This window comes from Lepus europaeus, chromosome 23, assembly GCF_033115175.1.
Source record: "Lepus europaeus isolate LE1 chromosome 23, mLepTim1.pri, whole genome shotgun sequence".
Lineage (NCBI taxonomy): Eukaryota > Metazoa > Chordata > Mammalia > Lagomorpha > Leporidae > Lepus > Lepus europaeus.
The window spans coordinates 544,900-571,400 of NC_084849.1; the positions used below are offsets into that span (position 1 = coordinate 544,900).

Sequence of the window (26,501 nt, forward strand, 5' to 3'; positions counted from 1 at the left end):
CAGCTTGCTCTGGCTCCAGAGTCCCACCTCCCTGGGCCCCTTCCGCCCACGGGAGCACCCAGAGGCCCTCTCCTCAGCACGGGTGCCGGCCCTCCCCTCTAAACCGGGGAGCCGAGTGGGTGTGGCTGTGTGTAGTCAGGGCCTCCCTCCCTGCTCTGAGGTCGCCTCCAAGGCCACAGCTCCCTGCCCAGCCCTGTGGCCCTGGCCAGAGCAGACCTCCTGCCTGCCTGGCTGCGCATTCAGCACAGCAGGGGGCCAGCTGACAGCCGTGCTGGTCACGTGATCAGTGGCCCTAAGAGCCTCACCTCCAGCGTTGGCGCCACGGCCTGTGCCTCGGGCCCTTCCCCCTCCACCCCGGGGCCGAGGGGGGATCCCAGACGTCCCAGGATGAAAGGCACCACGTGCACATCTGACTTGGGCGTGAGGGTGGAGGAGGAAGCAGCCATGGCTCAAAGTCTGCTGTGGTTCTGGAACATTCCTCCTCACCTCTGGGGTCCTCCCCTGTGGTGCGCTGGCCCCCCGGGGTGGGGGCGGAGGAAGCAGCAGCTCAGGCCTGGGCCCCCCTGGTGTCTCCTCTCTAAGGCACAGCTGTGGTCTTGCTCTTGCCGCAGGCATGGGTGGGACGTGACAGGTGGGAGTTTGGGGCGCAGGCCCCAGGCCAAGGGGAGAAGGGAGCAGAGCCTCGGGGATCCCACACTGGAAGGTGCGGGGTCCTCCAGAGAGAGGCCAGCAGTGCTCACGAGCCTCACCAAGTTGACCTAAGGCCCCTCCCGTCAGGTCCCTGGCCCACACGGCAGAGCAAGCTCAGCAGGACCCGGCTTCGTCCTGCCTGGCGGCACAGGTCTGTCCCGGGCTGTGGGCATCCAGGATGGGGTGGGAGCTGCAGCCTGTCACCCTCCAAGCCACAGGGGCCCTCCCTGTCCTTCCTGGGTGGAGCGAGTCCAGACGCGACACTGTGAGGGGTGGGAAAGGACATGGGACACGGCGCAGCGGTGACCCAGACAGGCGCCCGCCACTGCACAGGCAGTGTTTGTGCCCCACAGGTGACGGGGTGGGGGTGGGACAGGTCAGGCCCCTGGCACCAGACCTGCTGCTGAGCGAGGGAGGCCTGGCCCACAGCCCGGTGAGGTATGGGACATGGCCTGGGGTACAGAGGGGACCAGTCCTGCATCAGGGAGGGGAGCCCAGTGGGGATGCCACCCATGTCCATGGCCTAAGTGCTCATGCAAAGGCTGACCTTGCCAACCTCCCAAGCCCTTAGCAATTGGTACCCACCAAACTGGCCCTCTGATAGGCTAGGCGATGCCCAAGACCAGTGGGCAGCATTTGCCTGCAGGCTGGGGAGTCCCAGAGCCCTCTTACAGGCCCCAGCCACACCTAGCGGAAGCAGCTGCCTCTTGGGCTGGTGGCCAAACACACTGGCTACAGACAGGACCCGAGGGCAAGCCAGGCATAGGCCCACGCTGGGCCGTGTGGGGCTTTCCTGAGGCAACCCTGCTCGAAGGGGGAAGGAGGTTGATCTAGCAACCCTCAACCCCCAGAAGCCTGCTGGATACACAGTCAGGAACGTGGGTCCACACGCGTGCATGCACCCCTATGGAATCAGGGCACACGTGAGGCCACACATGGACCCCAACCTGCCCGCTGACCTCCTGCTGGCCACAGGTGCACCCGGACACAAGGCCCCCACGAGTGCCACAGGCTCACTGCCAGATGCTGCGCTCCTGCGAGGTGCAGGACATACAAGGCCCCCCCGAGCCCGTGTGCAGGCTGAGCGGAGGGTACCGCCCTGATGAGCACGCTCCACAGGCAGGGCTGCAGAGACGGCAGCCCCGGCACCTCCATGGGCTAACACCCGGGGGGCACTCACGCCCCGGATGAGGCCACCAGCTCAGCCTGCGTCCTGCCTGGCTGCCCTCTGTGCTGTAGGTCTGGGGGGAGGACGGGGCAGCTGCTCGCGGCAATGAGGGGCGGGGCGAGTCCACTTGGTGGCAGCTCCCTCAGACTGGCCAGGCTTTAGATAGGTCTATGGGAGGGGGGACCCTGGAACCCCGTGTTGGGCTGGGCTACTGTCCTGGCAGAAGACAGGAACCAGCGCCCCAGGGTCCACTCCAGCTGTCCCTCCGTGTCCACATGGACACAGAAGTCTGCTCACACAAGTGGCCATCTGGTTCCCCCAGTCTCCACCCACTTCCTCTTAGGACACCCCCCCCCCCGGGGCACTGGCTCTCAGCCCTGGTGCATGGTGGTTCCCTGGGGACTTCAGAAACTCCTGGCTCTCCAGGGCCACAAGCCCTGCCAAGCAGCCTGGCACGAGAGTGGCTCCTTGGCTGCAAGCTGAGCAGAGGCCTGTGCCGGGCTGCATCGTCTGGGGCTGGGGGAAAAGAGGCTGAGGGGGCTGGGCTGGGCTCACTCAAGGGACGCGCACCCCAGGTGTGTTCTGTGAGCCGCTGCAGGTGCCTGGCAGCAGGCGACGCTGTCCTCATTTTGCCCTCGCTCCACAGAACAGGCTGCTCCTGTGCTCCGGAAGCCCTCCAGGGGCAGGGCCCCAGCACTCTGCCCACAAAGCCCTCAAGTGTGCCCAGGCCCGCCTGACCCCCATGGGCTCTCACACCTGGGGAGGCTGAGGCTGGCCACCTAGAACTGCTCCATGCTCACCCTGCCCTTTGGGGCTGCTGGCCCCGCCCTCCCCTTTCTCCCGCTGCAGGTGCACATCAGGCTCTGTTCTAGGCGCCCTCCCACTAGCACTCCAAGGGCAGGGTCTGCCGCAACCAGGCCTGGGCACAAGGAAGGCCGCGTCCCTGACAGTATCCAGCCCAGCAAAGCTGCCGGCTTCACATACGGTCCACCAGCCACCCTCACACATGCAGGGAGGCCGCCGCTGGGCACCCAGGCTGGGGCTGGCTCTGCGCTGGGGCAGCACCTTCTGGGAACACTGGACACTACACGCCCTGCAGGGAGGACAATGCCCTCATGGCTCCAGAAATGGGCAACCTGATGGCGTCCTCCGGGCTGACTGCTCGGGCTGGAGCCTTGCTCCTTCCCGAAGCCTTCCCGGTGCTCCATCCACCCCTGTGAGCCAGGACAAGGCAGGCTCCCATGGGTTCTTTCCACAGTCCCTCTGAAAGCAGTGTGACGGCCGGTGTGCTGGTCCCCTGTCAGACTGGTGCCCAGGAAGCACGGGCAGTCTCGCCCTGCCTACTCAGCTTGGGAGGCCGTGTGATGGGGATCCAGGCCGAGTGAGAGGACGACCGAGTGTCCCCAGACTCAGCAGTGTCGGTGGCAAGCCTCTTACAACTGTTCTACATTCCTTCAGGACTTTGATGGGTGAACACACGGGTAGGTGGACAGATGTATGCATGTACAGATGGATGGGACGGATAGGACGATGGACAGAAATGGTGGGCAGAGGGATGGGTGAGTGCACAGCTGGGTAAATGGATGGATGAGTGGACGGATAGATGGACAGGTGGATGGGTGGACAGGTGGATGGGTGGATGTATGGACAGGACTGGTGGACGGATAGATGGAGAGGTGGATGGGTGGATAGGACTGGTGGATGGATAGATGGACAGGTGAATAGATGGACAGGAGGATGTGTGGATGGCTGGATGGATCTGCAACTCCCTATCAGGTAGGTTCCCACTTCCTGGGGGAGAGGTGGGAGCTGTATCAGCACGGATGCCATCAGACCTGGAGCTGGGACTCCTGGCTCCATCTGGGTCCCATCACTCTGGCCAGGCGCCTAAGTCACTCCATCTCAGCTGGTGTCTCCATTCAGCCAATGGACTAATGACCTAAGCCAAACTCTTCCTCCTGAACAGCTATGTAGCCCCCACTCCATGCTGGCCTGGACTCCCCAGCACCATAGCACTCCCCTGCTCAAGGCCCCAGGGTTTCTGCACCAGAGTTAGATGCACCGTGGGGACCACGCCCTCTTGGTCTCAAAGGCTTTGCCCTGACTTTGCTGCATGGCCCGCTGTCCACCTCCCCAGCTACAGGTCTATTTCACAAAGGACAGCACCTGCCTGGCTCACTGCTGCCCCCAGAGCTTAGAGCAAGGACCAGTGCTCCAAGAAGAGTGTGGAATCAGAAGTTACTACATGCACCCCATGGCACGGGGCGCCCACAGGTGCAGGGAGCAGGTGGGCCACCTGTTTGTCAGGCTCCTGGTGCCCCTTCTCGCTCTTCCATCCAGTCCACATCTGGCAGGAGGGCTCCAACACCAGGGACCTGGCCAACGGCTCCCTAAAGACGGACAGCCCAGTCCCAAGTGCTCTGCCCACAGCTCAGCCAGGTGACGCTGTGTTAGGGGTCTGACACGGAGAACAAAGACAAGCCTCTAGGGTCTGGGCCTCAAACCAGCCAGGCTGTGGCCAGGAGGCAGGAGAAATTACTTGGAGAGAATAATAAGGGCAGTAATGGGGCAGGTGCTGTGGTGTAGTGGGCTAAACTGATGCTCGCAGGTCCCAGGGTCTAGCCTTGGCTTTCCGACTTCTGGTGCAGCTCCCTGCTAAGGCATCCTGGGAGGCAGCAGTGTGGCTCAAGTCTGTGGGCCCCTGCCACCCTTGTGGGAGTTCCAGGCTCTTGTTTTTGGCCTGGCCCAGCCCTGGCTGCTATGGCCATTTGGGGAGTGAGCCAGCAGATGGAAGACCTCTCTCTCCCTCTCTCTCCCCCTATGTCACTGCCTTCCAAATAAACAAACCAACTTTTGTTTATAAAAGGCAGCAATCCCCATCATGAGGCAGCGTGTGGACAGCACCGGCTCCCTATCTCCTTCTCCCGTAGGACGGCCCTGGTGCAGGTGTGCTGTCGTCAGCATCTCTACCTCACAGCTGAGAAACTGGAGCCTGGGGAGCAGGTGCCACTTGCCCACAGCCACTGAGCGGGAAGAGGCAGCGCTGGCACGGGGACTGAGCCAGCTGCAGGGTCCTCGCTGCACACAGGCTGGAGCTGGCTTGGAGCTGGGAGCCGCAGGCCACGGGTACAGTGTGCAGAGCAGGGGTACAGGACGAGACCAAGGATCCGACCCCTCCCTCGCACCCACCTTGCCAAAACCCTGAGGCCCCGTGCAGCCGAGTGCAGCCTTGGCCTGGGAGGACTGCAGAGCAGCATGGGGGACAGCCAGATGCTACCAGGGGCCAGCTAAGGGCCAGTGAGTTCCGAGAACCCAATCTTCCTGACAACCCAAGGGAGGGACAGCACTGCCCCGAGGCCACACAGCTACTAAGTGGCAGCGCCAGCTCTCTGCCACGCTCATCTGCCAGGTTCCACCTGGCCCAGTCTAACAACATTAAGTGAACAGAAACTGAAATAAGCAAACCACGGTGCGGCAGACGCGCTGAGAGCTGATGACGGCATGGGGTCGTCACCAGAGCCGTGCAGCAGAGGCAGCTCCCCGGACGCAGGACGGTGCCGGGGCTGAGCCAGGTGACTCGGCAGGGGGGCTGAGGGCCTGTGGAGCCCGCCAGGAGTTTGCAATCCTGAGCCTCCCAGAGAGCTGCTCAAATGGGGTTCTTGGAGGGCAACCCAGGAGACAGCAGGCCAGCCATTGCCAGGGCTGTGGTCACACTGGCTGCTGGGGTTCCAAACCAGGCTCAACCACTCACTGTGCTGACCTTGGGCAAGTTGCTACCTTTTTTTTTTTTTTTTTTTTTTTTTTAAGATTTATTTATTTATTTGAAAGGCAGAATGACAGAGAGATGGGGCGCAGGGAGGACAGAGACCTCCTATCCCTAGTTCACTCCCCAGATGCTCACAGCAGCCAGGAACTCCATCCAAGTCTCCCATGTGGGTGACAGGGACTGTGTTCTTGAGCCATCGCCGCCTCCCAGGTGCATGAGCAGGGAGGTGGGCCAGAAGAGGCTCGGCCCTAGGCACTCCTCTGCTGTCTCACACACAGGCCCCGGCGTCTTACTGAGCTACTGCTATCTTCCCAATGGTTTCCTGACCTGAAAAGTGGGAGTGACAGGAGCAAGCTGCCTCACAGGCTGTGGCTGGGTTGAACAGGCTGCCCCATGCAAGTCTCAGGATGCGGCCCTGGGACCACACTGAGGGGTGTGCTGGCGTGAGGAGGCAGAGGTGCAGGTGGCCTGACCAGGAAGGACACTGGAGGGGAGGGCCTGCCGGCACTGACTGCACACCTTTCCTAATTGCTACATCTGGAGCTACAAGTTTCCCTCTAAGTGCTGCTTTGGCTGCACCTGCAGCTTCTGATACAGTGTCATTTTCAAATGAAACCAGCTCAGAGAGAGCCTGGGTGTGCTGGAGGCAAGGAATGGAAGACATCGGGGGAGGCACGGAACCACCCACCAAAGTGGGGAAGGAAGTTTAGAAGCTGGTGTGTTCTGCTTGCTTGGTGCTACATGGGGGTGCCCAGGAGAGACCAGGCCACACAGGGTGCTCCCTCATGGAGCACTGGAGCTGCAGGCTGAGAAGGGCACTCCCAACAGTACCTTGACCCAGGCCCTCTCAGCACTGCCCTGACCACTGCCTGTGCTAAGCCCCACGACCAAGGCGTGTTGAACCGAGAGGTGCTGTAAACACAGACTTGCAAAGAATGTAAAATACACAGATTAAACCAACATTATGGCACGGATGGTTAAGACACCATGTGAGCACCCCATATCGCAGTGCCTGGGTTCAAGTCCCAGCTCCACTCCTGAATCCAATTTCCTCGAGTGTGCACCTGGGAGGCGGCAGGTGAAGGCTCAAGAATGCGGCCCCTGCCACCCACGCGGGAGACTCGGCCCAGCCGTGGCCGTGTAAATATCTGGAGAGTGACCCAGCAGACGGAAGGTCTCCAGCTTTCAAATAAAATGAAAATAAACAAAAAAATTCTGTCTGGCTCATGAGCTCCCCATCGAACAGCTGCCTAAGGGGGCCCAGGACTCACACATCCCTGCAGCTCACAGCCTGTACACCCCCGGCTCCCTTCCCAGGCACCATCCGATCCTGGCACAGGAGAAGCTGGGGCAGGCCCAGCTGCTAGCAATGTCCTGCCTACTGCTGCAGCCTCCTGCCTGGGGGGGAGGGCCAGACAGCCCTGCCCAGCAGGCCACAGTCCCTGCCCAAGGCCCTCACCGCCCCCCAGATGAGCCCTCGCTCTCCCAGTTTCTGGACTGGCTCTCGTCCCTCCTTGGTCACCGCAGGCTTAGTCCTGCCAGGGCCTCTGCACCGGCTATGCCCCTGTGGGGTGCCCCCACCTCTGCTGCCTTCCAGGCTCTTCTCACGACGGTGTCCTAACGAGTAAGCGGATGGCCTGAGCTGCCTGTCATGAGTGCCATCCCCTCAGGCCCAAGGGAGTCCCTGGGACAGGCTCCAGCGGCTGTGCCTGCACCAGTACCTGGGCTGCAGGTCTCACGCGTTGCGAGCCCACACAGAGTAAGATCTGTCAGGGCTGGTCCGAGACCTAGTGCCTGGAGAGGCTTGTGCAGGCCTGGCACACGTGTGCCGCCCAGACATCCCTGGGAAGCAGGGAGTCGCCCCACCCCGGCTCCCATGCTCTGTCCCAGGCTGCCCTGACCATACAGCTGCTTCACCTGCAGCCCCACAGCCCAGCCTGCTCCGCCCACCACGGGACGCAAAGCATTGTCTCAAAATCAGTTTCTGGGAACCCCCAGGCACTCCTGTGCTCCACGGCAAGGCTCACCCACAACAGCCACGCTCTGGTCCCCCCACATCTGCTGGGCACTGGAGTCCCCCTAGAGGTGACCAGAGGCTCTGTCACTCAGGCACCGCACCCAGGCTGTCTCCAGAGGGCTGTCCTGGTCAGGCCGCAGGCCCCCTCCCAGCAGCTATGTAATAGGCCACTGTGGGCTGCCTCTTCAGCAGCAGGGCGGTCATGGGAGGTAGAACTGCCAAGCGCAGAGCCCGGGGCTGTGGCTGTTCATGGCCATAAAGCCCCAGCAGCAGAGGCCCCATGGACACAGGACTCCAGGTCATGGCTCACCTGGTCTGGCTGGCCCCTTGCAACCTGCCAGCTGTGGACATTGGGTCCAGGCTGGATGCTGGGGCCTGAAACCAGGATTTGCAAGCCCTTCTGGCTTCAAGTGTGAGACGTGTCCCTAGCTCTGGGCACCCAGGTGAGCTTAGGCCAGGGCAGCAGCCTCCCTCCCTGTCCCCACCGCCCTCCTCAGTCACTCTCCCCCACGGAGGGGTTGCCGAGAGCCACTGCTGACACTTCCAGAGAGAGGCGTAGGCCTCAGCTATGCCCACAGCCCACCCGGCTCCTCGGGTGAGCCCGGCCTCCATGACAAGGCGCAGCACAAACATGCAGAGGCCCCTCAGGAACTGGAAGGACAGGCAGGAGACACGTGGGGGAGGGCGGCTTAAACCAGGACTGACCTAGAGCGTGGCCACAGCAGACATCCTAAAGCAAGCAGGAGGGCGGTGTGGGCGTCCGAGGGGTGGGAGCTGCCAGACTTTGCAGGTGCTCACGGTGAGATGGGAACTTCCTCTGAGGGGAGAGCCTGGCTCGGGGGCTTGTTCAGGGCCACGGGGCCAGCATTCGGCCCCTAGGCACCCAGGGCAGTACGGCATGCACACCTGGGGGCGGGCACAGAACCCTGCCAGCCACACGGACCCCCAGCTTCTCTCCAGGCTGCTGAAGATCTCGTCCTCCCTGCTCGGGCGGCAGCACACTGAGGAGCCGGTGCAGAGGGGTCTGGGGCGCAGGTGCGCAGCACTCGCTCCACACTGCTCACCCTGGGGACAGGCACAGCCAGGCCAGGCAGGCAGGGGCAGGTGGGCGGGGTGGCGTCTCCACTGTGTGGCTACAATTTAGTGAATGCCAAGAATCAAGTCCAATGCAAAAACCATCTGTCGGAACAAATCACATAAGACACGCCTGTCTGTTTAAATTATAAATGCCAACACTGTTATAAAAATAATAGTGTGGCCCTTTTTATTTCCTTTAATCAGAAAAATATGCCCCACATTTCCAAGATAGAGGCCTTAGGTAAGCACCAGAAAGAGGGGCTTGCCTCAGGGAGGGTGGGGGGCTCAGGGCTGCCCTGGCTGGGCAAGGGGACATCAAGCTGCAGGGGTCAAGGGCCCTCACCCCAGAGCCTCTGCAGGACCCAGGGAGGGGCCTCTTGAGTAGGGGTGCTTGGGGTCAGCAGATGGCCTGGAAACACGAGAGGTGACCGTGTGCCCTGGAGTCCACGCACATGCAGCTCCGAGCAGTGCCTAGCCAGGGACCCCAGGCGACCAACGCTGCTCTCTGGAAATGGTTGCCTCTGCAGGGCTGAAGGCTGCCAACAGGCCCCAGACTCTCGGAGGTCTGGAGACAGAGAGGGCAGCGGATGGAGACTCAGACAGCCCTGCGGGACAGGAGCCGGGAGGGGTGTGTGACAGGGCTTTCCCAGCACGGCCCTGGAGCCCTGCACCCTGAGGCTCTCCCGTGTGGAGACGCCAACAGCTGCCTTTCAAGGGGAGCCCCCAAGTGGAGACAGCAAATCCTGAGAAGTGGGTGGCAACATCCAGGTCACACCAGATGGCCTGACTGTGTCCCTCCTAAGCCCGCAGACCCTCAAGGGGACACCAGCGTCATCCCATGGCCTGAGAGGGCAGGGCTGGAACAGGAAGCCTGGCGGTGGAATCCCATCTGGCCGGATTCACGAGGCTATTCTGCCTGGGGGCAGGAATGCACGTGGGTCAGTGGGGTGTGGCAAGGCTGTGGCCGGCACCCCCCCCTCAAAAACCACACAGGCCCATGTGCCCACGCACACATGCACACACACCTGCACGCGTGCATGGAGACAGATGCAGCCTGTGCTGGCAATTCAGAGGCACAGAAGGACGCTGAGGGGCCCCCGCAAGCTCTGAGCCCCTCCTGGGGCACGTCTGCCACGAAGTGACACCCACGGGGCACTGTGACACCGCAGGGGAGGGCATGGCACGTGGCAGGAAGCATGGAGTCATCTCTCTTGGCTTGGCCTCGGCCTGATCACAGCCCTCCTGCCTCTGGCCAAGCTCAGTGTCCAACAGCAAGCAGCTGGGGCCTGTCTGGAGAAGGGCTCAGGCCAGCGCAGCCAAGTGTCTCAGGCCCTCGGACGCAGAGCTGGGGACTCAGGCTCCAGGGCTCACAGACGGGGCCTGCCGGGCCGCCCCTGGGGCACAGGACCGTGGCCACCGTGCCCTGAGGGGCTGGCAGGGATGGCCCAGGAGCGAGGGCTGGGGCTGCCGGGCCGGCACCAGATCCAAGAGGGACCTCCGCGGCTGGCACAGGGGCCTCAGGAGAGGTCGGCGGGGTGGGCCTGGCTGCCCCAGGAGCGAAGGGCGTTCGGGGATGGGAAGCAGCGGCTGGGGTTTGCAGGACTGACAGGGGCCCATGAGGGATCGGAGGGGCTGGCAGGGCTGTTCTGGACCCATGAGTGGCCGCTTGGGTGGGTGGGGCTGTTCTGGGCCCATGAGTGGCCGTGTCTGTTGGCCCGACTGTCCTGGGCCCATCAGTGAAGGTTTGGGTGGACTGGGCTGCTCTGGAGCCTCAACTAATGGCTGACTGAGGCCTAGCAATGACCTCCGGGGGCGGCTGGGATGTCCCAGGAGAGCCCTGCGGGGATGGCCATGTGGACGGGGGGCTATGAATGCCCACCAAGGGCAGCAGCACTGGCCTGAGAGGGAGCCAGGTGGCCGGCGGCGTGGGCGCAAGGTGAGAAGTGACCGCGGGGGCTGGCACCACTGGCATTGGGCTAGAAGGGACCGACGCGGCGGGCAACACTGTCCAGAGGAAGCCCTACAGGGCTGGCCATGGAGATACGGGGTCAGGAAGGACCGCAGGGACCGGCAGCGGTGACACGGGGTCAGCAGGGACCTCAGGGGCCGGCAGCGGTGACAGGGGGTCAGCAGGGACCTCAGCGGCCGGCAGCGGTGACAGGGGGTCAGCAGGGACCTCAGTGGCCGGCAGCGGTGACAAGGGGTCAGCAGGGACCGCAGGGGCCGGCAGCGCTGCCTGGGGCCTGGGAATGCCCAATGTGTCCTGCATGGCTGAACTGGGTGTGACCGCTGGGGCCTGCAGAGCTGATCTGGGGCATGAAGCAGCCGCTGGGGCCAGCGGTGCTGACCAGGGCCCAGAAGTGACCGCCGGGGTTGGCAGGGGTGTCTCGGGCCCGGAAATGATTGCTGGGGCCAGCTGCGCTGACCCGGGAGTGACCGCTGGGACTGGCAGGGCTGCCTGGGGTCCGGGAGAGCCCGACGGGGCTGGCAGCGCTGACAGGGGGCTGGGAGGGACCCCTGGGGCTGGCTGGATTGGCTGGGCTGGAGCTGCTGCTGCTGCTGGGCCGGGCCGTTCTGGTCCCAGGGGTTGGCTGGGAGCGGCCCCCCTTCTGGGGAGCACACCTGCATGGAAGAAAGAGCACGTGTCCACCTGGGCAGGTGTGCCTGTGGACCCCCCATCCAGCCCGGGCCCGACACATGCTGCCCCCTCCCCGAGGGAGCTGGGAGTGGACGCTGAACACGGAGCAGAGCCCTTCTCTGGGGAGCAGGTGCGACCCGGCAGACTCCATGCCAGGAGATGTCCCGCCCACTCTCGCCTGTTCTCACAGCCTTTCCAGGCCACAGCTTTGCCCCCATCCAGGCAGGCAGCCCTGTTCTGGGCTCTTCTTGGCACCTGGACCACCCACAAGTCACGTGTCACGGGGCTGAGCACGTGTGGTCTGGCTGTGGGCACAGCAGGCGTGCGTTCAGCTCGAGCCTGGCCCTGTGCTCGTCAGACACGCTGGACACCGTGGACCTTGTAGTCGGCGGAACCTGACCGACGCAGCGGGGAAGCGGGGCCGGCCTATCAGTGCGGCGCTGTCACCCTCTCCAGGGAGGCGCCGGCCCCTCCCCTCCTGCCCCAGGGAGGCCTCCGGAGCTGTGGCCTGGGCAAGTCCCTGCACCGGCGAACCACCCCGGCCCCTGCCTGTCCTGCCCCAAGCCCCGCCCAGGTGTGCCCACGCCCTAAGCCTGACACCGAGGAAGCCCAGACACTGGTGAGGGAGTTCGGGTGCTGGCGCGGTCCCGGCTGCTCAGAGTGCCCAAGAGGGAGGGCGGGCAGGCGCTCACCTGCTTGGACGGCTGCAGCGGGGCCTTCCTGGTGCCCCCCTCGCAGGCAGGCTCCACGTCCTGCCCCGGGCTGCCCGGCTGGGGGGGCTGCTGGCTCTCGCGTGGCTCCGTAGCCGGGCAGTGCTCCTGCTCCCGCGGCTTCTTGACGCAGCGCCGTTCCCACTTCTCCTTCCGCTCCTGTGGTTTCAGGGCCATGTCCTTCTGCAGGAAGGAAGGGAGAGCAGGTCAAGTGGTGGGGACGCCCCAGGAGGCCAGGCCACGCTGAGAGTGGGCACTTGGCTCAGGACAGCACCCACCTGGAGGAGAAGCCCAGCTGAGTGGGCGAGGGGCCTCCCACCTGGGACCAGTGAGAGGGTCCATCGGAGCTGAGGGTCAGGGGTGAGCAAGTTTACTAGAGGGCTGCGCTTGGGGTCTACTGTTCGACAAGGCTCACTCACACCAGTGCTCCGGGCAGGCAGCCTGGGACACAGCCACCTGCCCCAGGTGGCACCCCCACCCACAGGGAGTGACCCCATGTGACACCCTATACCCACAGGGAATACTCCCCATGTGACATTCTCCCCACAGGGAGCATCCCCCATGTGACATCTTATACCCACAGGGAGTGTCCCCCATGATACCCCATACCCACAGTAAGTGCCCCTCACACGATAGCTCCCACCCATAGGAAAGTACCCCCAAAAACACCCAGTACCCACAGGAAGTGCCCCCACACGATATTCCCACCTGCAGTGAGTATCCCCCATGTGACACCCTATGCCCACAGAAAGTGTCCCCCAGTGACACCGTGCACCCTGAGGACATGCCCCTAAGTGGCAGCCCACACTCACGGCAAGTACCCCCCAGGCAATAGCCTCACCGCCTCCTGGAGACTGAGAGGACCTGGCCAATGCTCCCAGGGCCGTGGGGGCAGGACAGAGACCCTGCCCTGGCCAACCTTTCAGGCAGACAGACCCAGGGACACCCCACAGGCACCTGCATTCCCGCTGGCCCCTCCTGGGCCTCGGTCAGCCCCTGGCTCCACTGCCAGTCCTTCACGCACAGCCTGTCTCAGCCCAGGGTCCCTCACTTCTACATTCAGTGAGTGACACAGAGCCTCCTGTGTGCCAGCTTGGCTGCAGGTACCAGTGCCATCACAGGGGGGAGACAGACAGTGCGTGTCAGGTGGCCGGTCAGCAGACAGGAGCCCACAAAGGGTCCTTTCAGGAGGGGCCTCTGTGACGAGAGCACCTGCGGGGGAGTCTAAGGTGACCAGCAGAAGCAGGGCGGTCAGGCCAGGCGGGAGGACTGGCCGCTGTGTGGGGCCATAGGTGCCTCCACGGAGGGCAACAGGGGTGAAGGTAGTGGCAATGCCACGGCACACTCCCCAGCACCTTGCAGCTCCCACGATGCAGCCCTGCAGGCTCCCCACAGCCTAGCTGCGGCAGGAGATGGGGTGCCACGGTGCCACCTGGTCGTCCTGCCTCAGGGCACAGCCTGTCAGGCACTCTGCTGCTTCAGCCTCTACCCGACCTCGGGGCTCCTGACCGAGGGGGTCCTAGCCTTCCACGGGCCCTGCCCCCATCCAACCTAACACAACCGTCAGCGTCTCGTGGCCACCAGCTTGGCCCTGAGAGCAGTAAGGCCCAAGTCCCTGCTCGTCCTCCCAGGACGCTCAGGGCATCTGAGAAGCTGTGGACTTCATCTGCTTAAGTCACAGGACAGGGCTGAGGGTCTGACTCCGGACGAGTGCTGTAGCCAGGGCTTCCTGGGCGGGGCCACACAGCATGGACACTGGAGGCGAGTGTGGCCACGGGAGCTCGGAGGAAGGTGCCGGCTCTCTCTAGCCGGGCCTGAGCCCTGCCCCAGCTGCCTGCCTGAGGGCTGGGCAGACACAACGCCCTCCCCCACCAGTCTGTCAACTGTTTGTACGCATCTGCTAACCACAAACTGTCTGAATTTTCCACATTTTCCATAAACCTGTCTCGATAATTGTTTGCTTTTAAAATAACAGAATGCTATTGAGCCCTACAGAAGGGGTGCAGGACCATGTTCTCACCCACCCAACTCAGCCCCAGGCACAGGGCTCCAGGGGGTGGCTCAGAGAACCTTCTGGAAAGCAAGGCCCCTCCCCACAGGAGGACCAGGAGGGACCCCCAGACTCCTCAGGCTACATGAACAGCCAGCGTGCCTACGGGCCTGGACCCCAGACTCAGCCCTTGCCATCTGGGACACAGCAGATAGTGCTATGGGGTCAGCCGGCCACACAGCACCCGTTCCGCACCCACACTTCCCTGGGCGCCCTAAGACGGCACGAACAGCACCGGTGGGACTCTCCAGGGAGGTGGAGGGTCCTGCTGCACAGACCATTCCTGGCTTTCCTCGGCCAAGCCGAGACTGCAGCCCACGGAGTCCGTCCCTCTGACCACAGAAGGCCCACGGAGACAGGAGACAGACAAGGGTCAGGAAGCTGAGAAAAGCAGATCTCAGACTCTCTCAAGGTCTGTCTCTTCCCCTCTCCGCCCACCTGACCCAAGACCTTGAGGCAGCAGACAAGAAGGGCTAAATGGGGCAAGGGTCACACGGGCAGGGTCTCCGCAGCCACGCTCAGGGCCCTCAGCGCTCAGCTTCTAGCTCAGCTGATGCTTGGCTTCTACTCTCCTAAGAAGTGTACTTTCTTTTTTTTTTTTTTTTTCATTTAAGATTTATTTATTTATTTCAGAGTTACAGAGTGAGAGGAAGAGACAGAGGGAGATCTTCCATCCACTGCTTCACTTCCCAAATGGTCACAACGGCCAGGCTGGGCCAGGCCAGTCAGGAGCCAGGTCTCTCATGTGGATGGCAGGGACCCAGGCACTAACAGGGAGCTGGACTGGAAGTGGAGCAACTGGCACTCACAGGGGACGCCAGCGTTGCAAACCGTGGCTTAACCCAAAAAGCGCACTTTCTCTTCCTGTACAAACCTTTGCTGGTATACTTCTGTGCGTTTCGTCCGAGGCTCAAAAGAACCTACACCTGGTCTTCGCCTTCCTACTGTACCAACACCAGCACTGCGCCCAGCTTACGTGGGGCCTCCAGGACAGGCCCTGCAGCTCGTGCTCAGCACAGCCTCTCCCGGGCTGGAGCTCAGGGAAGCTGTGCAGGCCATGGGGCTACCTGCGACCTTTCTGCCTTGTCCCCCATGGAGCTCAGTGCAGCGCGACAAGCCCACTGGGCAGTCACAACTCACAGACACAGACCCAGTGCTCCCCTTTCCAGCCGGGCAGGGAGCCCTCGCTCCTGCAACCACACGGGCTCTCCTTCCTTGAACCCCCCACCTTTACCTGCAGCCCGTGTGACCACATCCCCAGGAACAGGCACAGGAAGCTGCTCCCCACCAGGGGCCAGGCCCTCGTGCCGTCACCCATCTGCAGGGCTCTCTCTGCCACTCACTTCCCCACCTTGAGCACACTTGCAGAACTGCAGCCCCACCCCCACCCCATTCTCTGTAAACCTGCCTGTTCTGGCTGTGTTCCCCCTGCGTGCCTGCCGGAGTGCCCACCCAGCCACGCCCACTGGTGCCACGTTCCCAGGATTCCTCTCACCTCAGACAGCTGAACCTGCTGCCCTTGCCCCAGGGGAGACCTCCCCGAGACAGGCTTGGGGACTTTCGCTCGTCCTCCATCGAATAAAGTGGGAGCAGGCTGCTGCCCACCGCACCCAACATCCACTTGGCCTCCTGGGTTCTCTCCACGGCGGCACTCACTGACCCACGCGTGACCCTCTGGGACCTTCCCCCACCTCCTCCTGACATCATCAGCACACAGCTGTGCGTGTGAGCAGGTGCCACCCCACCTGGCCTAACCATTCCTGCTTCACCCCGGCAAAGCTCTGAGCACCTGACGCAAGCTGCCCACTGGGGTTCCGTGAGAAGGCCTCGAGGACCCTTGCTGTGTGCTGGGCAGAGACAGAGCAGCCCCACTCTGTGGCCATCAGGAGTTGGACACAGGGCAGACGGTAGCAGGCATGGGTGGGCAGGGCGGACCAGGGAGGAGGCGGGTCCATGGGCAGAGGAGGACAGCGGGGGCTGGAACAAGGGGCAGGCAGGAGGGTGCAGGGATGAGCTGCAGCAACGTCACCCACTGCACCACTTGCTGCCCGCAGAGGCCACCCCACCAAGTCCTACCGAGGTTTCGTGTTCACATTCCTGGCCGACATGTCCCTCCCTCCAGCTCCACCTGCTCACGCAGCTGGCACTAAGGCCATCAGCTGGGGCGCAAGAGGCCTGGACAGGGTGGTGGGCACCACACAGGGAAGGACGCAGGGGCTCCCTGGCCTGACCCAGCAGGCAGCACAAGGGCTAGTCTGTGGCCAGCTCTTTACAAAGGGCATAGGTTCAATGGATTCTCAGCACATATGGGCAAAACATAAGCAGCCAGGTGTCCATGTCGGGAGGCAAGTGCCAGGGACACTCTGGCAGGCGATGCTGTCCCGGAGGGCATGGACACTCCAGTCCAGACCAGACCATGCCACTAAGATGGGAGTGACCAGAAGAGGAGAGGTCGCGGGCCACGGGGCCAGGACAAGCTCTTTGTACGTGGCTGACTTCTGCCCCAGGCCCTTCAAGTCCTCGATGGTGGAGACAGTGCCATGCCAGGCACCTCAGCTCTCTCCTGTGCAGCCAGCCAGTCCACCCGGGGGCCCCATCTGCCCGAGGGGGCCTCTCACTCTGGCTTTGGAGGGAGGTGGGACTTATTCTAAGACAGCAGGAAGCCCCTGGGGGCCGGGGCCAGGCAGTTACTGAGGTCTGAGGAGCCATGTTCACCGCCAGTGTGACCCAGAAGAGTATCGGGACCGGTGGCGGACCAGAGCCCACGGCTAAGATGACCAGTCCACCTCTTGCCTCAGGGCCCCGGAGGACAGCTCCAAAGGTCCAGATCACTCTGCATCTGCCCAGCTCTCTGCCACGTGGTCCCTGGAGATGGACACATGTCCACGTACAGCACAGGACACGCATGTGGCTCAGGACAGCCAAGGGTCCACTGAGACGTAAGGAACAGTACCTGTGCCTGAGGGTCCGGGGGGAGGACTCTGGCTTTCACTGAGAGGTCCAGGGACCCTCTGTCCCCTCAGGGCCTTTGCACACACCCTGCAGATGCTCTGCACCCAGCTCCTGGGAGTCCAAGCCCAAGTTCTAATCCTGTCACTGCACCCGGTTATGCCTCCGTCTCCTTGTCTATGGGCTGAAGACAGCACAGCACCTGCTGCAGAGGCTGCTGGGAGAAAGAGAAGACTTCGTGCAAGGCACAGCCCAGAGCCTCACCTGCCCCTCACCACGCCCAGTCCTGTCACTCCGCACCACTGCTGCATCAAGCAAACAGGCTAGAGGGTGACGACGGGGGCCTGGGCACACACGGCTGTCTGCCCACTCCCTCCCACCCCCGCTGCCTGGCCAACTCCAACCTCTAGCAGAGAGAGTCTGGCTGGTACAGACAGGGCAGCCCCACCCCCAGCCCACAAGGGACCCAGCAGCTTATGTGGCCCTGTGCGCTGGTCATTTGCTCCAAGTCTAGACCGGCCAGGCCCTGCCAGGGGCCCCTGGATGCACACACGCACGCTGTGACTAAGGACTGGTGTGGGCTGTCAACACCTGGCTGGACTGCCCCCGCAGCCCGCCTGGCCTCCCATGACCATGAAGCACCCCACTGGGGAGTCCATATCCCCACACGGCAGCTGTCTACAGCGCCAAACACAAAGCGCCTGGGCCTGGGCCAGCGAGTTTCTGCCCTAACTACACGGGCAGAGCAAGGGCACCAGACCCTTCTCCATGGGACCACGAGTCCCTGCTGCCCCCAGCCCTCTCCAGATGCCCGCTGCCTGCCTGCCAAGTTGCCAGTGGTTGCCCATATGTTCCCTGATGGGCTTAGAGACCACCGCCCCGGAAAGCCATCTGCCACAGCCCTCCCCTCACCCACCCAGCGCTCTCATGGTGGCCTGTGCCCCAGCCAGAGCCCAGCCTGGCCTGCACACCCTCCTCTACGTCCTGCAGACTCCAGGGACGGCCCCTTTACTGCCTTCCTGAGACACACTGGTGACTAGAGAAGTAGCCCCCAGGCCTGGCACAGGGCCTGGTACACAGTTGGTGCTCAGTCAGTGCTTGCTGAGTCAGAGAATAAAGCCCAGGTCAGAGCCCCTCCCCACTGGCCAGCCCACCTGCCTGGCCATTTCTAGAGCCCAGCACCCCACCCTGGGCCAGGCCTACCCACAGGAACAGTCTGTCCACGCCCCAGTGAGATCGCCCTAGGCAGCCAGAGGTCTGGAACAAAAACGGAGCTGCCAAGGGCTGAATGAGGCACCCTGTTCCCCTGGAGCAGTGGCCCAAGGAGGCAGGTCTGGCTGCCTGGACCCCTAGAGTCCTCACAGAGGGCAGCCCTGTGGGTGTGACCTCAGGAGACACAAGGGACGAGGGCAGGCAGGTAGCCCAGCCACACAAGAACAGTAGAAAGGGCCTGTTGTATCCTGCCAGGATGTGGGGGAGGCGAGGAAGAGGCTATAAGCAGAGAGGGGCATGGGTGTGGCAGGGTGGTGGTCCCCCGCCCCTCCTCTCTGAAGAGTTTTGCAGATCCACAGAACCAGGGGACCCCCGAGAACATTAGGGACCAGCAAGGCCTGCCTTGCGCCCACAGCCACCAGGTTTCATTGGCTGGGCCATGTGGCTCAGCTTCCAGGGTCAAGGGTCAGATCCCTGGGGCCGGTGCTGTGGCGCAACTGGTTAAAGCCCCAGCCTGCAGCTCCAGCATCCCATATGGGCACCGGTTCAAGTTCCAGCTGCTCCACTTCTGATCCAGCTCCCTGCTAATGCGCCTAGGAAAGCAGCAGAGGATGGCCCAGGTCCTTGGGACCCTGCAACCCTGCAACCATGTGGGGAACCTGGAAGAAGCTCCTGGCTCCTGGCTTCAGATCGGCTTAGCTCCGGCCATTGCTGCCATTTGGGGAGTGAACCATCAGATAGAAGACCTCTCTGTCTCTACCTCTCTTTGTAACTCTGCCTTTCAAAAAAAAAAAAAAAAAATTTAAAAAAGGGTCAGCTCCTTCCTGAGGGGCCAGGGCAACTTCTGGATCTGGAAGTCAACAGCTCAGCAGGTAGATGGTGGAGGGCAGCCAGGGGAGGCTCAGGGGCAGAGCCCCAGTGGGTGGCCGGAGGGCTGCGCCTCACTGGAACATCTGACCAGCACAGCCTCCACTGCGTCACAGCCCTCACGGGCCCAGGCCATCGTGTGACTCGTGCTCTGGGAGAGGAGGAAGCCACACCCACATGTGCTGGCCCGAAGCCACCTCTCCCCAGGTTCAGATGCAAAGCGGCTTCCACAGAGAACCTCCTGTGTCCTGTCCAGCGGCCTTCACAGCCAAGGCTAGCCACGAGTCTTTCCACTTGGTGCCAACCACTCTGTAACGCGGTGTGCTGCTAGGGGGCTGGGGGCAGAGGGTGGATGCCAGGCTGTCGAGGTACCTGGGGGAGGGACACACACCAGGAGACAAAGCCCAGCCCGTCCTGGAGGCTGCCTGGATGCTGTTCCTTGTTCAGGAGCAGTGATGTCAGGGACCACGCAGGGGACTCGGAGCCCGACACCAGGTCCCTGAGAAGGGGTCAGATTCCCAGGCCAGCAGGTAGGGGGGTGCCCTGGGGAAACTGGAGACAGCTGGCAGGCTCCTAAACATGAGGGTGCTGAGACCAGGGTCGGTCGGGGGAGGGGTCTGGATGGAGGGCACAGAGGGTGGCCCTCTGGGGACCTGGGTGGGCTGGGCTCCTCCTGAGCCTCCTTGACTCTCAACGCTTCCAGGCTGTACCTGCCTCGGGGCCTTGGCACACACTGTTCTCACTTAGAAGGTCCTAACCAGACCTCTCTCAGTCGTGGCCTTGACTCACAGCTCCCTCCTGGGGGCATCCTGACCTGATGGCCCAGCCAGGGCTGCCCGCACCGGTCACTCACCCTGATTCGTGGAGTAGCCACTCGCTAGCTCCAAGCCTTGTCCCCACTGTGATCCAAGCTCACCTGAGGACTCAAGGGTTCTAAGAGTTGAAGAAATGGAAGATTCCTGGGCCATCTGACTGTTCCAGAACTGGAGAAAGACGGCAGAGTTCCCAACCCAAGTGCAACAGAACCAGCAATGCAAGACACAGACCTTGCTAGGAACACGGGACGGAAGCCCTGGCCACTAGCAGCCCTCAATGAGTCCGCACCCACATGGCCAGGGGAGCCGGGTCCCAGTATCTGGCTCCAGGATAACAGGCCCGAGGACCGACGCTGTGGTGCAGCATGGAAAGCCGGTGCCTGCAACACCGGAATCCCATATAGGCGTCAGTTAGTGTCCTGGCTGTTCCGCTTCCGATCCAGCTCCCTGCTAACGTGCCTGGGAAAACTGTGGAGATGGCCCAAGTGCTTGGGCCCCTGCACCCACAGGGAGACCTGGAAGAAGCTCCTAGCTTTGGACTGGCCCAGCTCCAGACATTGTGGCCACTTGGAGAGTGAACCAGCAGATGGAAGACCTCTCTCTCTCTCCCTATCTGTTATTCTGCCTCTCAAATAAATAATAATAAAAAAGAAAAAGAAAAAAAAAAAAAAGAGAGTGAAACAGGTGTTTGCTCAGAGCAATAAAGCATGAACCCGCACACTGAGCCTCAGCAGAACAGGTGCTTGCAGCCCCACCCCCACCCCAGGGGAGCCGGCGGCACTCCTCATCCAGAGCCCTAACGCACAGGTAGACTTGGCAACTCCACACCCGGAGGTCTGGGTGTGCATTTTCTGCGGCACAGAGAGGGAGGACTGTGAGCACAACTGTCACCTCCCACCTCGCCTGGAAGGGACAGTACCCAGAGGGAGGGGCTGGTGCCCGGCTCCCTGCCTCAGGACTCCTCAGTGAGCCAAGTGACAGACCAGGAAGAGGGGAGGGGCTGTGGCTGTCCACTGTCCCAGCACACAGGGCAGGGCTGTGAGGGGCACACCAGAGGAAGGAAGCAAGGCCCCTCTGGAGCCAAAGGGAGCCAGGTGCAGACCTCCCTCCAGCCACGCTGGGCCGGAGCAGGCCACCCCACCCACTCAGCTGTGAGATCCTCTGGGAGGAACTGGGTCAACTCAACCTCTAAGCAGCCCATCCACCCTAGGTTCAGCTCCGCAGCCCCGTGTGTCCTGTGCCTGTGAGTGAAGCGCCCCCTGCTGCCATCTGGCCTCCCCATCTGCAGACCAGGAATAGCCTGGAGGGGGCTCTGGGCAGGAGCTCAGGGGCGGAGTTGAAAGCCGCACTCCAGGACCATCCTCCTCACTGCGCAACCCCCTCCGTGTGGCCACAGGCCCATGCCTGACTGGGGGTGGCTGGGCACACGCATTCGGCTCCCAGCACAAACTCAGACCCCGCAGGCAGGGCTTCTGCAGCATAACCGACACGGCCAGCCACGTGGTGCCACATAGGGCACAGTCCTGAGCAGTGATGAGCCAGCCTTGTGGCCCTGGGGACCCTTACCCACACTGTGTCACTCCCCCCTGGCCCACCATGGCTCCCAGCGACCACCTTCCTGAACCTCAGGGTGGAGGAGTCCTGGACACTCCTATGGACCCCACACCTTTCCTGAGCTCTGAGCCCGACAGGGCCAGTGCAGCGTTGGAAGTGAGGCTCCCCCATCTCCGGGAGTCACAGCGACCCCCACAACCTGTCCTGCTGCCCAAGACCAGCTGGGGCCTGACAGTGGGTACCCACACACAGGGAAGCTGTGGCAACTGCCCAGAGGTGTGGAGGGGTGGGGAGGCCTTCTGGTCTCCTCTACTCAGTCCAACCAGGAGACAGAACTGTCACAAGAAACAAGAAGGACAGCAGGGGCCACCTATCCAAGTCACCCAAGTGTCTACAGTGAGAGTAAGAACACGAGGGAGACCTGTGGCTCTGAGGTCCCCTGTGCCCCAGACCACAAGACCCAGACACGGAGACAAAGTCAGAGGGGACCTGGCTCTGGGTGCTAAGCCCCTGCCCAGCCCTGGACCCTGCACACCCCCAGTCCTACTACAAACTCCTTCCACTAACTGTCAGCAGCGATGACTATCCTCAGAGCACGGACGCCTGGGCCAGACCAGACCCTGGCCTCACCTCCGTCCACACCACCAGAGCCGACTCTGGGGAGGCAGGGAGACTGAGCTGAACACAGGGCAGACCACGGGCAGGGGCTGGCTGCCTGCACTCACTGCCGTGCCTGGAAGGAGCCACTGTCACCCTTCAAGGACGCAGGCCTGGGTGTCAGTCCCCAAGACCTGGGGGGGAGAGACCATAGGCTAACGTGGGCGGAGTTAGGGGAAGACTCTGCCTCTGGGCTGGGGTCCTGGAGACCTTGGGCACAAGGCCAGCCTCTTGCTCCAAGCACTGAACACGGGAGGAGGCCTGCAGGGTGGGCAACTGGCCCTCCTCATGTGGGCCTCTGCATCCAGCGTTCCCGCCCGGGGCCATCTGAGGAGTTCTGACGTCTATGAAAAGCAGGTGAGCACGCACTGACCACTCCTGACCACCGGTGAGGCTCCTGAGCTTGCAGGAAAAACCACTACGCTCTAGCAAGCAGTGAGGCCGCCAAGAGGCGCTCCTGGCTGACCAGGAGACCACGACTTGTCCAGAAGCCCTGAACTTCCCAAGCCGGGTGCAGGGGCAGAGAAAGGCGCAGGACACCGCCCGCAGAGTTCCCTGGCTGTGGCACAGGCTGGGTCTGAGCCCACACAAGCTTGTGGTGGGCAGAGATGGGGGACCCCAAAGGGAGGTCTGCAGGCAGAGAGCCCGGCTCAGTGCCCGGTGAGCAGACTTCCCGGGATGCGGCCTCTCTCCTTCACCGCTTTACTCACTACAAACTTGCAGGCACGAGGCATCTCCTGCACACGGTTCTGGGCACCGGGAGCCACAGGTGACAGCCTCCAAGCTCTGGGGACCAGCACAGAGGCAGCGCAGACAGGGCAAAGACGACAGGAAGGAGAGGGGTCGCCCCTTGGCACCAGGCTTGTGATACATGTGCTGCAGGGACGCAGGTCCCAGAGGTCTAATTTCGTCCCTTCCTGGCGGGGGACACCGGTGGGGCAGGCAGGAAGCTCTGGTCCCCGTGGTCATCACCACCACGAGGGCGGAACACTGCCCCAGACCATCTCTTCCCAGGACAGAGCCGCGAGTGTGCCAGGGCCAGGGCTGGGCTCCCCCCAACTCAGCCAGAGCCCCTGGGTTCCAGGAGCCATCTCGGGTTCGCCAGGTGAGGGGCCGGGCAGGCGGCACAAGACAGGACACATGTCCTGGGCTCACCCGTGCCCCCATAGACCCAGACAGAACGCGAGAACCTTGGGGCCCTCCGCGGACCCCGCGTTGGGACGTGACCTTGGGGCCGGGGATCCCGAGCCACCGGGGCGCCCCAGGGCCGGAAACCGAGCACCCAGCAGACGCGGGCCCCTGGACGCCGGGCCGGGCCCCCCGGCAGCTCCGACGGCGCTTCCCGTCCTGCTCTCTCCCGCGGGCTCGACAGACCGCACCGGGCCGCGCCGCCGCCTCCGCACCCACCTCCAGGGCCTCCAGGGTGCTGAAGCTGGCGATGGCGAAGCCGTCGATGACCTCCTCCTCCTGCGAGCTCGACTCGCGGCGGCGGCGGCGCGGGGGGCGCGCGGCGCGGGGCGCGGGGGCGGCGGCGCGGGCGGGCGCGCCGCGCAGGCCCGCGTTCTCCTTGCCACGGCCCGGCTCCGGCTCGTCGCCCGAGGACGGGCTGTGCGCGCGGGCGCTCTCCCGGCGCCGGCCGCGGTCCCGCTGCGCGCGCGAGCGCCGGCCCGGCCGGCTCGCGGCCTCCATGGCGCGCCGGGCAGTGACCTTGACCGCCGCGCTGCTCCCGCTGCGCTACGCGTCGCCGCGGGCCCGGGGCGCCGGGCGCCGGGCCGGGCCGGACATGCCGGGCGCGGGCTCAGCCGCGGGCCCCGCGCGGCCGGGGGTCCCCGCCGCGGGCCGGGCGCATCGGCGGGGCGGTCCCGCGCTCAGCGGCCCTCGGCCGCCCCCCCGGGGGCGCGCCCCATGCGCGCGGCGCGGCGATCGGGCCGACGGCGGGCGGGCTCCGGGCGCCGGGCTCGTGCGGCGGCGCCGGGCTCGTGCGGCCGACGGTGAGCGGAGGCAGCAGCGGCGCCCGGAGCAGATAACAACTGACGCACTTCCGCCCGGCTCGCGCTCTGGAGGAAGTGGGCGCGGCCGCGCGGCCCCGCGCCCCGCCCCGACCACGCCCCCGAGGGCCCCGCCCCCGCCCGCTCACCCGGGCCCACCCTGCCGTCGGCCCCGCCCACCCGCGACACGCCCCGCCCCGGCCCGCGAGCTCCGCCCTCTAGCCACGCCCACCGTGGAGGCCCCGCCCCCTCCGCCACCTGCGCAGTGGCGAAGACCACCTCGCCCTAGGGTCTCTGCGCCCGTTCAGAAGGATCTTTTAATGGGACCTGTGCGGCAGAGGCGGACACGAGCGCGCAGGGCCGGAGGACTCTGGGCGTCCTGGGGTGGCTCCTGCTCCGGCCCACGCGAGAGTGTGCAGGGGCGGAGGCCCTTGGGCAGCCCCTCTGCCCAGCTCGCCCCGCAGGCCGCCTCCACCCTGCTCCTCACGCGGCCGCGGTCAGGGGCCTGGCCGCTCCTTCACCCGAGTCAGGTTCCCTAGATGCTGCAGCTTTTCCAGGACTCGAGCCCCGGGACCTGAGAATGCCCCCGTGCGACCCCCAGTTTGCATGGAGCCAGAGGGGCGGCTGCAGCACTGGGCAGTTTGAGAGCTGATGCTTGACCTGGGGCAGGCTTCCTCGCGCCAGGGGGACAAGGCCCAGCGCAGAAGCGCCCTCCCAAGGGTGAAGGGGCCGCCTGGGTGACAAGGGGCCCTCAGGGGAGGCAGGCAGCCCCGCGGTTTCTGAGGTGGCTGGAGGGGGGATTGGGTGGGTGCCCCCCAGCCAGCACAGCCTCAGGGGGCGTCAGGGCTCCCATGTCCAGGCCGTGTGCAGTGCAGTGTGGAGGGAGGCAGGCAGAAGACCATTTCTTGACCAAGAGAAGAGGGCAGGGAGTGGCGTTTGGTGGTGCTGGGGGGGTGGGGGGTGGTCTCAGGAGTGACGCTGGAGCTGACGCCTTGAGGCCGAGAGGGGCACGGGGGCAGAGCAGGTGGGAGGCAGCGCCGCAGATGGCTGTGCCAGGTCCTCTAGACGTGGTGAGGGCGCACTGCTCCAAGTTGTGCTTAGCAAGGGTAGGGGCTGGGCCTGTCTTCATTCCCCAGTCCCTGCAGGGCCTAGGGCGCCGTGTGCCGGGCTGGGAGGGTGTGGCCGGCGGCGCCCTTGGTGGGCAGGGCTGTCCCTGAGGCTCTCTAGGAAGTAGGGTGGGGGAAGGGTAACCCTGCTCACCCAGGCCTCTCCAGTCTTTACCCTGTCTCCCCCTCCCCCAGCCTCCCCAGGTGGGGGAAGAGGGCCCTGCCCTCCTCATTCCTGGTTTTGTTATGAAAATACTCCACCGTCACCCCTCAGCGTCTTGCCTTTTGATCTCAGAGTCTCCTTAGGAGCAGGAGCTGGTGCTTCCCCCACCCCCAACACCACTTCCAGAACCCGGACATTGGTCACAGGGACAGTACTGCAGCCGTCACCTGACACGGGCCCCCTCCCAGGGCCACCCTGGGGTCCACGCCTGCTCCAGGGCCGCCCCTCCCCCAGCTGGGTCCCATGGTGGGTCAGACCACAGGGAACTTCCTATGCCCCCTTCACCCCCACGACAGTTGCTTGGAAATTGCTGGGGTTCTGGTGTTGAAGCTCTCCAGTAAAGAGCTGTCTCCTTGCCCGTCTGGTCTCCGGAGGAGCTCAGTGTGGGCCCCAGTGAAGGCAAGGTCCGCGGGACCCTAGTACACTTCTGCTTTCCAGGGTCTCCTGTGATTCGCCTCGGGGTGGCCAGCGTGGGAACTAGCCTCCACGCCTGGGGTCCTGGCTCAGCGGCTCCTTGGGAGGACTTGCTTTGGGAGCTCTTCCCCCACTCTGGGAGAGAACTTCCGGGAAACTCCCAGGAGAGAGCTTGTGTGCCTGTCCACAGGCTGTGCCCATTTTGTCCCGACTATGGCACAGCTCCTCTCCAACCAGGACTCTCAACTTCCTGAGACCCGAGGGCCCTACCAGAGCTTGTGCGGCAACTCCGCACACTACACTTGGCCAGTGTTTACGAGGGGACAGCTCAGCCCGTGGGGCCTGATGGAGACACTACCATGTCGAGAGCCACTGCCCACCACAGGTGGCTCTCAAGACTGTGAAATGTGGAAGGTGCAGCTGAGTAACCGGATCGTACCTTCCCTTAATTAATTTTAACCTAAAATGTAATGAGCCCATGTGTCTGGTGGCTGCCTTGTTGGACCAGGCATTTCTGGAGCCAGGTTGCCCCCTCCTTGCAGTGCCCGAGGCACACTCCATCCCTCTGTGCCGCAGAGATCTGGAGGTGGAGGTGGAGGT

The 26,501-nt window shown here is 63.6% G+C and overlaps 1 protein-coding gene across 5 annotated transcripts in view; it reads right to left on the reverse strand.

Annotated features, from left to right (window-relative positions):
• FBRSL1 (fibrosin like 1) overlaps positions 1-23,859 on the reverse strand; it is a 53,264-nt gene extending 29,405 nt beyond the window's left edge. For 3 of the 5 annotated variants that reach the window (XM_062181874.1, XM_062181873.1, XM_062181875.1), the window contains exons 1-2: positions 23,578-23,859; positions 12,049-12,249 (exon numbers count right to left, since the gene is read on the reverse strand). In XM_062181874.1, coding sequence (XP_062037858.1) covers positions 12,049-12,249; positions 23,578-23,859 — 483 coding nt within the window. Of the gene's footprint in view, positions 1-8,903; positions 11,341-12,048; positions 12,250-23,577 lie in introns of those variants that run through there. The other 2 variants (XR_009864868.1, XM_062181876.1) reach the window with 2 other exon arrangements.
• Between the last annotated feature and the right edge of the window lie 2,642 nt (positions 23,860-26,501).